This window comes from Vombatus ursinus, unplaced genomic scaffold (genome assembly GCF_900497805.2).
Source record: "Vombatus ursinus unplaced genomic scaffold, bare-nosed wombat genome assembly UNPS02013950.1, whole genome shotgun sequence".
Lineage (NCBI taxonomy): Eukaryota > Metazoa > Chordata > Mammalia > Diprotodontia > Vombatidae > Vombatus > Vombatus ursinus.
In genome coordinates, this window is record NW_020953728.1 from 1,449,968 (window position 1) to 1,462,873 (window position 12,906).

A 12,906-nucleotide genomic window follows, 5' to 3' on the forward strand; every position below is an offset into this window, starting at 1 on the left:
AATAATTTACTCCATTCTATCTTTCCCTTCCTTCTGTACCCAGTGTGCTCCTCTTTCTCATCCTTTAATTTTTTTATATCATTCCCACAAATTCACCTTATACCTGTACCTTTTATCTATGTGTATTCCTTCTAGCTGTACTATTAGTGATATAGTTTTTAAAAATTATAAGTTATCATCTTCCCATGTGGTAAACAGTTTAACTCTATTGAATCCCTTATATTTTCTTTTCCCTTTTTACTTGTTTATGCTTCTCTTGGGTCTTGATATTGAAAATCAAATTTTTGGATTAATTCTTTTCTTCACCTTATGATAGCTTGAAATCCTTCTATTTCATTGAATGACCATTTTTTCCCTCTCTCCCAACCCCCAGAACAGAAAAAAAGTGAGAAAAGCAATAACCTTGTGACAATTATGTATAGTCAAACAAAACAACTATTGGCATTTACCATGTCTAAAAACATGAATGTCTTAATCTGCACTGTTACTTTTCATCATGTGTCCTCTGGAATTGTGTGGGGTCATTGTATTGACAGGAGTTCTTAAACTTTTCAAAGTTGTTTGTTTTTACAATACTGATGTTATTATACAAATAGTTTTTCGAGTTCTGTTTATGTCATTCTGCATCAGTTCATGTGTCTTTCCAAGTTTCTCTGAAACCAACCCCTTTCTTCATTTCTTATAGCATAATAGTATGCCATCAACATTTATTTACAATAACATTTTCAACTATTCCCCAAATGATGGGCATTAAAAAAGAGGCCATGTATATATATATAATATATATATATACACACATATGCATATATATACACAAATACATATACACACATATATATGTCCTTTTCTTCTTTTTCTGATTTTTTTTTCAATATAGACCTCATAGTGATATTTTGCTAGGTCAAAAAGTATGCATTGTTTAATAACTTTTTGGACATGGTTCGAAATTGTTTTTCAGAATGGGTGGACCAGTTCACCAGCAATGCGTTAATGTACTTGTATTCCCATAGCCCATCCGGAATTTGTAATTTTTTAAAATGAACTTTACCATTCTGATGGATGTGAGCTGGAATTTCAAAGTTGTTTGCATTTGAATGTCTTTAATTAGTAATGAATGATTTGGAGCATTTTTTTATGTGACTATTGTTATATTGGGCTTCTTCCTCTGAAAACTGCCCATACATTTTCTTTGATTGATTATAAATTGGGCAATTGCTTTTATTCTTATAAATTTGAATCTATTCTCAATGTATCTTAAAAACAGAGAAGCTAGGTGGTACAGTGGAGTCAGGAAGTCTCATCTTCCTTAGTTTAAATCTGGCCTCAGACACATGCTAGCTCTGTGACCCTAGGCAAGTCACTTAATCCTGCTTGCCTCAGTTCCTCATCAGTAAGATGAACTGGAGAAGAAAATGGCAAAGTACTCCAAGTATATTTGCCAAGAAAACCCCTAATGGGGTCACAGAGAGATGGACACAGCTGAAACGACTCAACAGCAACAAAAATCTTAGAAACAATACCTTTATCAGAGAAACTTGCTGCAAAGATTTTCCCCTATTTGTGTCTTTCTATTCTAACCTTAGTTTCATTGGTTTTCTTTGTGAAAAATAAAAAAAAAATTCTACTTGTAACTAATATGTATTATTAAGCAAAATAAATTCTAGCATTGGTCAATTTCCCCTCTTTTCACCTCCCTCCCTTCTCTCCCACCCCCCCCCTTCGCCCCTGCCATATGTCTCACTTTGCTTTCTCAGTCTATGATTTTCTCTCAGAAGGTGAGCTGCATGCTTTATCATGAGTTCTCTGGAGTTGGATTTGGTCGTTGTGTTTATAAGGGTTCTTAAGTCTTTTAAAGTTGTTTTGGTGGACTTCTGGGGGCAGAGCCAAGATGGTGGCATAGAGAAAATGCTTCCCTGATCTCTTCCAACACTCCCTTCCAAACAACTTTAAAAGAATACCTCAAATCAATTTCTGAAATGGCAGAGGAAAGAAAAGGCCAGGATGAGACATTCTTCCAGCTCAAGACAGTATAGGAGTTTAGAAAGAGAAATCTGTGACAAGGAGGTGAAAGCTGACCCAGAGCCCATGTGGATGAAACACTAGTGGTGGGACTGGGTGGTGGTGACAGAAGCAGCAGTAACTTTGGGAGCTTTCAAGCCAGAGCCAGTAAGGGCCCCTGGCAAATAGTCAGAAAGAGACTACAGGACATCTGTGTGCTATCAGTGGACACAAGATTGGACTATGTGTGGCATCTCCATTGCCTATATCCACCTGCCTATATAGTTCAGGGGCAGGTGGGAGCACTTTTAGTCAAGAGGGATTAGAATCCCTGAGGAGTAATATTACTTCTTGTCCCAAGGGATCAGGGACCCTGAGGAACAGGAACAAGAACAGAAACAGGAACCCTTGCAATCCCAAGGTATCAGGAGCACTTCTGGACCAACCAGAAGTTGGACCAGAAAGGACCAGAGCAAAGACTAGAAGAGCAGTGACCACACCTGTCTCTAGATCAGAGCATCTTAGAAGCATTGTAAATGTCCAAACCCCAAGAACTAGCTCTGAAAACTGCAGTGGGAAAAAGCCTGAAGCTTGAGACAGTGCCCCCCCCCCACACTGAGAACAGAGCCCAACATTAAAATAAAATTTCAAATCAAATAGAATAGGAAAATGAGCAAACAACAAAAAAGAACCTAACCGTAAAAAGTTACTATGATGACAGGGAAGATCAAGACACAAACTCAGAAGACAATGAAGTCAAAACAGCAAGAAGCAAAGCCTCAAAGAAAAAAATGTGAATTGGACCCATGCCCAACAAGAATTTCTGGAAGAGCTAAAAAGTAATTTTCAAAATCAAATAAGAATGGTAGAGGAAAAATTGACAAAGAAATGAAAACAAAGGAAGAAAATTATGAAAAAAAAACAAGTAACAGCTTGGTAAAAAGAGGCACAAAAATACTGAAGAAAATAACATCTTAAAAAACAGAACTGGCCAAATGGAAAAAAGGCGCAGAAATTCACAAATGAATATAATTACTTAAAAAACAGAATTGGCCTAATGGAAAAAGATGCAAAAGCTTACTGAAGAAAATAATTCCTTAAAAATTTGAATTGGGCATATAGAAGCTAAAGGCTGCATGAGATGTTAAAAACCAAAACAGAGTACTTGAATACCATTTTGTTTGCTTATAATATTTTTTCATTGCCCTGTAAACTTTGGTGTTTATCTATAATGTTCCTGGCAGTTTTAATTTTGGGATTTCTTTTGTGAATTCTTTCTATTTTTATTTTGCTTCCTGTTTATAAGAGTTCTGGACAGTTTTCATTGATAATTTCTTGAAATATGGTATCTAGACTTTTTTTATGATTGTGATTTTCAGATAATCATATCATTCTTAGATTATCTCTCCTTATTCCTTGGATGTCCTTGTGTATTTTTGTTTTGAGTCTTTTTATTTGCTTTAAAATATTTCTTGTTGTCATACTGAGTCACATTGTCTGACCCGTTCTTTAAATTTTAAAAGGTTTCAGTTATTGGTTGAGGCTTTCTACTGTCTCTTTTAAAATATCAGTTTTCCTTGCCATTCTTTCATCCTTAGATTTTCCATTCTGTATCTCTTATTTAATTTCTTCTAGATACTTCTGCAGGACATTTTTTTCCCCTCTATAGTTTTACATGGACTTGTGTTTACCTCCCAGACATCCCTTAAACTGAGGTGTTTTCTCATGGTATTCACAGTTTTTCTTGGTTTGCTTATCTCATCAGCATTTATTTGGGTCAGGCAACTGCATGACATGAGAAAAACCTGTTGAGTTTTGAATTGTCCCCTGTTAGGTCCCCTTCTTGCCACAGGGCTCTGAAACCTCTCCCTGTTTTAGGCTCTATCTGGGGTTCTTCCTCTTTGTTTCTGAACTCTGGGGTAATCACATGCTGTGTTTCCAACACAGGATTGAGAGACTATATGGGCTGGATTTTGCCCAGGGTCTTTCTCTTGTAGCTGATCTCAGGCCTTTAGTGTCTCATTGTATCTACTTGGAATGGCTTAAGACTACTTTATTTGATTGGGGTTCTGTATCTATACAGGCTTTGAGGAAGGTATGATCTAGGCCAAAGTGCTACGGGTTTCAGGGAGCCCTGTTCTTGCTCCAAACTTCCAGGGGCTGTCTGGGTTCTGCCTTCTAGGCTCTGCCTTGGACCTACCATGGCTTACATATTCCAGGGTCTTTGCAGGATTCTAGGAGTCCCTCTATGAATTTCTGAATTGGATGGAAAAGTCAAAAACTGATTCTTTTTATTTCTTTTCAGAGCAATGCATTACTAAAGCCCTGCTAGAGTGTTTATGGGGGATATAGGCTTCTCTGGGTCCTAGGCTCCTCTGGTGGCCATCTTCCCACCTGCCACTGCTCTTGGTTGCCCTTCTCTGGACACAATTCAATAGTCAGTCAATAGTTAATCATTTATTAAGCACTTAGTGTGTACCTGACACATAACAAATATAATGAGTTCTTTTTTGGACAAGCAAAAGAATTGTGCTTGACATACCTATAGGACATTCAATTCAAAATATCCAGAAGGTAATTTTTGATACATGTAGTTTAGGAGATTGACTAGGGCTTGAAATATAGATGTGGGAATTATATGCATAGAGATGATAATTTAATCTATGGGAGCTTATGATATCACTAAGTGAGACAGTATAAAATAAAAAGAGAAGATTCAGAATAAAGCCTTGTGAGTTACTCATAATTAGTGAGCATGGCCTGTCTGAAAACTCAGCAAAGGAGACTGAGAGGGAGTGGTTAGATAGCTAGGAGAACTAGGAGAGATTGAAAACTAAAAAAGAAAGTATCTAGTGAGAGAAAGTGATCAAGAATGTCAAATGCTAGGAGGTTTAGAAACATGAAGATTGATAAAAGGACATTGGATTTATCAATGGAGACACCAAATGTTAGACACCAATTGTAGGTCAGACCATCACTATAGCGTGATTATCTATGGGATGAAATGTTCTCCAAAGCTAATTTGTCTTAGATTCCTTCCAAATGAGTTTGTTTATTTAAGCAATTGAAGGAACTGATTGATAGCAGTATAAGGTTGTTTCATGAATAAGAGTCTTTGTAAGACTTCATAAGATAGTGAGGGTCTAGTTTATCTTCCAGCAAAGCAAGTATGTGTATTTTCAAGATACTTTTTTTGTAAGGTAACTTTTTAAAATAATATTTATATTTTAGGTCAGTTGCTTCGTTTGAAAATGTTTCGAGAGGATCATGGTTCTTGGATGACAATGTTTTTCAGCACCATTCTCTTCCTCTTCATATTTTCCCATATATATAATATGATTCTCCTCATGGAAGGAAACATGGGGTAAGTCATTTGTCCTTTTACTACTGTGATCATTGTTCTTTTGGAAATTCTTTTATTTGCATAAGTAATTATACAAAGTTTTTGAGAGTAAAGTTTTCAAGTGAGTCTTTTTAAATAAAGGTAATCTTTTCTTCATAATTAGCACTTTCCCTCCCTATGGAGCTAGATTCCCCTCTTACATAGATTAGGAGTAATTGGTAGTTACTATTCTAGTCCTATTTGATGGCTGGAAGCCTAAGACCCAAAGAGCTTGATTAATATGTCCCAGTCATGACTGGTTTTTAGAAGTGTGGAGTTTACATGAAAGTCTCCTAGTTTATATGCAGCTCAGTATTCTGCCTGACTGTAGATGTTTAGAACTGGCACTCTTTTTTCTTCCCCTTTATATTCACTATAGAATTATCTTTGTTTTAAATGGGTCATTTTTAAGTAGGCCACTTAACACTAGTGGTTGTTTTCCACAATTATCAGATCACTAATCTAGTCACTACAGCAGTAGATGCACCAAGTAAAGATGAGTTATTTTTTTACTTTCCACATTTATTTCATTGTACAATGAAACAAGAGCCTCTTTCCCCTCCTAATATCCTTTCCTCTTGTATTTCTCATTATTTTCTAAGGATGGAATTGAAAGAAATAGACTTTAGTGCCATTAAGATTTTAGGTTAGTTAAAAATAAAGAACTTAGACATTTGCCAAATACTGAAAATACTTTTTAAGGATGTTTCTAGAAAATGCTTTCTTGTAAAGTTGAGAAAATAGGATAATAGTCTTTGTTCTTAAGGGTAGGTGGGCAAGATAATTTTCTAGTCTTAAGATGCTGATTGTTTTTGTGCTACAAATAGCATTTGTGTGGTTTAATACTAAATAGGGTAAAACTAAGAAAATTAGAAATCAAATAAATATTTGTAGACTGAGGTATGATTTATGAATTATTGTCAATTTGATAGGAGAAATTTGGGGAGGTGTGACTTTTACGTGAAAGATGAGTCACTGAGAGCCAAGAGGCTGTTACTTAATCCATTGAACATGATAATGACAGAAAGGTAAGAGGCATCACATAAGGAAGAATCAAGGGGAAAAAGAACCTGAGATGAATTAATGATATTACAAAGGGGCTTAGTTTGTGGCAGTTAAAAGCAGTCAACTGAGAGAAGGCTTCGGCTGATTGAATCCTTATTGGTTGGAGAAAGAACTGGCCAAAAGTTCCAGCAATATCTGTTGACCTTCAGTGACCATTGAAGTTGGGCAAATGTGAAACTTTTCATGTGTTTACTGTTCTCTGTTGTCCCCTCTGGCTTAAGAAGGAAAAGTAGAGAGAATTATGCAACTGTATCCTTCAGGAGTGAAACTGAATGTGTCACTTTGAACTCCATTCTGATCGAAAAGCTCAGCATAATCTGGTCTATAGTCAGTCTTATGAGCTTTGCATTTCTCTAGATTGAAAAGAATAGATAACATGTTAAGACTAATGCTTTCTAAACACCCTTGGATAGTTAAGGGTGATAGTTAATTGAAAGATCTTAGAAAGATTATGTTTGAGTAGAGAAGAGGATTTCCATAGCTGAAGAATACTGAAGCTCAACAGTCAAGCAGTGAGTGGAGAACCAAATTTATGTGGCAAACATGTTCCTGAGTGGACCAATAACACTGAAGCCTGCAGTCTAGAATTGTGAATTTCTTTAAGCAGATGTTGTCCTCTTTCATGCATTTCTTATTTTCTTTTTTCTTTTTCTTTTTTTTTAGTAATGAAGTTGTAGCAGATTCACTTTATTTAATTTTTAATTTGCTTTTTGCTTTTGTGACTTTTTAAAATAGTATTTTATTTTTTCTCAATTACGTGTCAAGACAATTTTTAGCATTCATTTTTACAAGATTTTGAGTTCCAAATTTTTCTCCTTCCCTTCCCTCCCCATTTCCTAAAATGGTATGGATTTTAATATGGGTTCTACATGTGCTATCATGTATATATTTCCATGTTAATCACAGTTGTAAAAGAAGAAAAAGATCAAAAGGAAAAAAAAAACACAAAAAGGAATAAGATAAGTGAAAAAAGTATGCTTTGATCTGCATTTAGAGTCCATCAATTCTTTACCTGGATGTCCTACTGTGCTATAAGAAATGATGAGCAGGAGGATTTCAGAAAAATCTGGAAAGACTTAAATGAACTGATGCTGAGTGAAGTGATCAGAAACAGGAGAATATTATACACAGTAACAGCCATATTATGTGATGACTAACTTTCATGGATTTCGTTCTTCTCAGCAATGTAAAGATCTAAGACAACTGTAAAAGACTTATGATGTAAAATGCTGTCCATATCCAGAGAAAGAACGATGGAGTCTCAATGCAGACTGAAGCATACTATTTGCTCTTTCTCTCTCTTTCTTTCTTTGTTTTGTTTTGTTTTGTTTCTTCTTTCTTGTGGTTCCTCCCATTGATTCTAATGCTTCTTTACAACATAACTAATGTGAAAATATATTTAATGTGAATGTATATGTAGAGTTTATATCAGATTGCACACCATTTTGAAGGGGGAATGGGAAGGAGGAGGAGAAAATTTAAAACTTAAAAACTTATGGAAGTGAATGTTGAAAACTAAAAATAAATAAATTTTTAAAAATAAAAAAAATAAATAGCATTTTTTTCCAATTAGATATAAAGATAATTTTTAACATTCCTATTTTTAAATAAGATTTTAAATTTCAAATTTTCTCCCTCTCTTCCCTCCCTCTTTCCTAAGACAGTAAGCAGTTCAATATAGGTTTTATTTGTATAATCATGTAAAACATATTTCCATATTAGTCATGTTGTGAAAGAAGAAACAGAACAAAAGGAAAAAATTGTGGGGAAAAAAAGTGAAAACAATATGCTTCAATTTGCATTCGGATTCCATCATTTCTTTCTCTGGATTTGGATAGCATTTTACATCCTGAGTGTTTTGGAATTGTCTTGGATCATTGTATTGCTGAGAAGAGCTAAGTCATGGTTGATCATCGTACAATGTTGTTGTTACTGTGTACAATGTTCTGCTTCTTCCTACTTTACTGTGCATCAATTCCTGTAAGTCTTTCTAGGTTTTTCTGAAATTTTCCTGCTTGTCATTTCTTGTAGCACAATAGTATTTCCATTACATTCATATACTGCAACTTGTTCAGTCTTTCCCCAATTGGTGGACATCCCCTCAATTTCCAGTCCTTTGCCACTACAAAAAGAGCTGATATAAATATTTTCATACATGTAGGTCCTTTCCCCTTTTTTATGATCTCTTTAGGATATAGACCTAGTAGTGGTATAGCTAGATCCAAGGGTATGCACAGTTTGATTGCCCTTTAGGCATAGTTCCAGGTTGTTCTCTAGAATGGTTATATCTGTTCATAGCTCTACCAACAGTGCATTAGTGCCCCAATCTTCTCTAACATTTTTCATTTTCCTTTCCTATCATATTAGCCAATCCTGATAGGTGTGAGGTGGTACCTCAGAGTTGTTTTAATTTGCATTTCTCTAACCAATAGTGATTTAGCACATTTTTTCCCCATATACCTATAGTTTTCATTTCTTCATCTGAAAACCGCCTATTCATATCCTTTCACCATTTATCAATTAGAGAATGACTTGTATTCTTATAATTTTGAATGAGTTCTCAATATATATATTTTTTTGTTTTGTTTTATTTTGTTTTGACTAGGCAATGGGGTTAAGTGACTTATCCTGGGTCACACAGCTAATAAGTGTTATGTGTCTGAGGCCGGATTGGAACTCAGGTCCTTCTGAACCCAGGGCCGGTGCTCTGTCCACTGTGCCACCTGGCTGCCCCTCAATATATTTTAGAAATGAGACCTTTATTATAAAGACTTGTTGTAAAAATTGTTTCCCAGCTTTCTGCTTTCCTTCTAATCTTAGTTGCTTTGGTTTTATTTGTACAAAACCTTTTTAATTTAATATAATAAAAATTATCCATTTTATATCTTGTTATGTTCTTTTTATCTTGTTTGGTTATAAATTCTTATTTTTTTCATATACCTGACAGGTAAACTATTCCTTGCTTTCCTAATTTACTTACAGTATCACCGTTTATATCTATTTCATGTACCCATTTTGACTTTATCTTAGTATAGAGTATAAGATGTTGTTCTGTACCTCGATTCTGCCATAGTATTTTCCAGTTTTCCCAGCAGTTTTTGTCAAATGGTGAGTTCTTATCTTAGAAGCTGAGCTTTTTGGTTTTATCAAACAGTAGATTATTATAGTCATTTACTACTGTGTCGTATGTACATAATCTAATCCACTGATCCACCACTCTGTTTCTTAGCCAGTATCAGATAGTTTTGATGACTGCTGCTTTATAATATAGTTTTAAATCTGGTGTAGCAAGACCGCATTCCTTTGCATTTTTTCATTAATTCTCTTGATATTCTTGATCTTTTGTTCTTCCATATTATTTTTGTTATGATTTTTCCTGGCTCTATCAAATAATTTTTGGTAGTTTGATTAGTATAGCACTGAATAAGTAAATTAATTTAGGTAGAATTGTCATTGTTGTAATATTAGTGGTCTACCCAGGAACAATTGATATTTTTCCAATTGTTTAGATATGACATTATTTGTGTGTTGTTTCATAATAGTGTTCATATAGTTCCTGGGTTTGTCTTGGCAGGTAGACTCCCAAGTATTTTGTATTGTCTATAATTATTTTAAATGGACTTTCTCTCGTTGACAGGTTTTGTTGATAAAATGTAGAAATGCTGATGATTTATGTGATTTTATTTTATATCCTGCAACTTTGCTAAAGTTGATAATTATTTCAAGGAATTTTTTAGCTGATTCTCTAGAATTCTTTAAGTATACCATCATATCATTTGCAAAGAGTGATAATTTTGTTTCCTCATTGCCTATTCGAATTCCTTCAATTTGTTTTCTTCTCTTGTCACTAAAGCTAACATTTCTAGTGCAATATTGAATAATGGTGATATTGGACATCCTTGTTTCACCCCTGATCTTATTGGGAAGGCTTCTAGCTTTTCCCCATTATAGGTAATGTTTGCTGATGATTTTAGGTAGATAATACTTATCATTTTAAGGAAAGCTCCATTTATCCCTATGCTTTTTAGTGGTTTTTATAGGAATGGGCGCTGGATTTTGTCAAAAGCTTTTTCTCTATCTGTCAAGATTATCATGTGATTTCTGTTGGTTTTGTTATTGATATGGTCAGTTATGCTGATAATTTTCCTAATACTGACCCATCCCTGCATTCCTGGTATAAATGCCACTTGGTCCTAGGGTATGATCCTGGTGATATATTGTTGTAATCTTCTTGCTGGTATTTTATTTAAAATTGTTTCATTAATATTCATTAGGGAAATTGGTCTATAGCAGGGGTGGGGAACCTATGGCCTCAAGGCCACATGTGGCCTTCTGGGTTCTTGGGTGTGGCCTTTTGACTGAGTGCAAGTTTTATAGAATAAATCTTTTTATTAAGGGGATTTGTTCTGTGAAGTTTGGATTTAATCAAAGGGCCACCCTTGAGAATCTAGAGGGCCAAAGGCTGCAAATTCCCTACCCCTGGTCTGTAGTTTTCTTTCTCTGTTTTTGCTCTTCCTGGTTTATGTATCAGCATCATGTTTGTGTCATAGAAGGAATTTGGTAGAACTCCACTTATTTTCTTAAATAGTTTATATAGTGTTGGAATCAATTGTTCTTTAATGTTTGGCAGAATTCACTTATAAATCCATCTAGCCTTGGGGAAATTTCTTAGGAAGTTCATTGATGCCTCATTCAATTTCTTTTTCTAAATAGGGTTATTTAAGCATTCTATTTCCTCTTCTCTTAATCTGCACAATTTGTATTTTTGTAAATATATGTCTATTTTACTTAGACTATCGGATTTATTGGCATCCAGTTGGGCAAAATAACTTCTAATTATTGCTTTAATTCCTTGTTATTGATTGTGAATGCACCCTTTTCATTTTTGAAACTGATAATTTGGTTTTCTTTAATCAAATTACCCAATGGTTTATGTATTTTATTGTTCTTTTTCCATAAAAGCGGCTCTTAGTTTTATTTATTATTTCAATAGTTCTCTTAATTTCAATTTTTTTAATCTGTCCTTTGATTTTCAGGATTTCCAATGTGGTGTTTAATTGGGGATTTTTAATTCATTCTTTTTATAACTTTTTTAGTTGTGTGCCCAATTCATTGATCTGTTCTTTCTCTACTTTATTGATTTAAGCATTTAAAGATATAAAATTTCCCCTGAGTATTGCTTTGGCTTCATCCCATAAATTTTGGGAAATGTGTCTCATTGTTGTCATTCTCTTTGATGAAATTATTGATTGTTTATATAATTTGTTGTTTGGCCAACTCATTCTTTTGGATTAGATTGTTTAGTCTTCAGTTAATTTTTAGTCTTTCTTTCCGTGGCCTTTTATTAAATGTGATTTTTTTTTGCATTATGATCTGAAAAGGATGCCTTTAATATTCCTACCTTTCCTCATTTGATTGTGAAGTTTTTATGCTCTAATACATGGTCAATTTTTGTGTAGGTGCCATAGACTACTTAGAATGAGGTGTATTCCTTTCTATCCCCATTCAGTTTTCTCCAGAGGTCTATCATATGTAACTTTCCTAAAATTCTTTTAACCTCTGCAACTTTGCTTTTGTTTATTTTGTGGTTAGATTTATCTAGTTCTGAGGGGGAAAGTTGGAGTCCACCAATGGTATTGTTTTATTGTCTATTTACTCCATAACTCATTTAACTTCTTTAGAAATTTGGATGCTGTACTATTTGGTGCATGTATGTTTAGTATTGATATTACTTCATTGTCTGTGGTACCTTTTAACAAGATGTGATTTCCCCACTTATCTCTATTAATAAGATCTATTTTTGCTTTTGCTTTGACTGAGATGGGATTTCTACCCCTGTCTTTTTTTCCACTTCACCTGAAACATAATAGATTCTGCTCTAGCCCTTACCTTTACTCTGTGTCTCTCTGCTTCAAATGTGTTTCTTATAAACAACATATTGTAGGATTCTGGTTTTTAATGCACTCTGCCATCTGCTTCTGTTTTATGGATAAGTTCATCCTTTTCACATTCACAGTTATGATTACTGTTATTTCCTTCCATCCTGCTTTTTCCCTGTTTATCCTCTCTTTTTCTCTCTCTTTCTCTCTCTCTCATTTATTGGACTCATATTTTATTCCAGTTAGTATTAATCAGTTCTATATGATTCCATAGGGGTGGTGATTATAAATTCTGATAGTAGGCCTCAAAGCTATGAACTACAGAACTGCAGTAAGTTCACTTGCTTAATCATAGGAAGCTAACTAGAGGACCTCTATTCTTGTTTTTCCTTGTTATGGTAACCAAACACAAGGTGCCAGAGGTGACTCAATTACATGCAAAGTCCTCTAGCTATTTTTGTTACTCCTCTGTCCCTTGTCATCTCTCTGTTGTCCAACATGGGGATATTACCATGAGTACATAGACAATGAGTGACCCTGGTTGCAGGCCATGTGGCCTGCCTTTCTACCAGCCCATGGATA

General features: G+C 34.6%; 1 protein-coding gene across 1 annotated transcript in view; it reads left to right on the plus strand.

Moving 5' to 3' along the window:
• Positions 1 to 12,906, plus strand: part of TMEM117 (transmembrane protein 117) — a 179,763-nt gene that overhangs the window by 11,874 nt on the left and 154,983 nt on the right. The window contains exon 3 of the mRNA XM_027858974.1: positions 5,230 to 5,362. Coding sequence (XP_027714775.1) covers positions 5,230 to 5,362 — 133 coding nt within the window. The remainder of the gene's footprint in view (positions 1 to 5,229; positions 5,363 to 12,906) is intronic.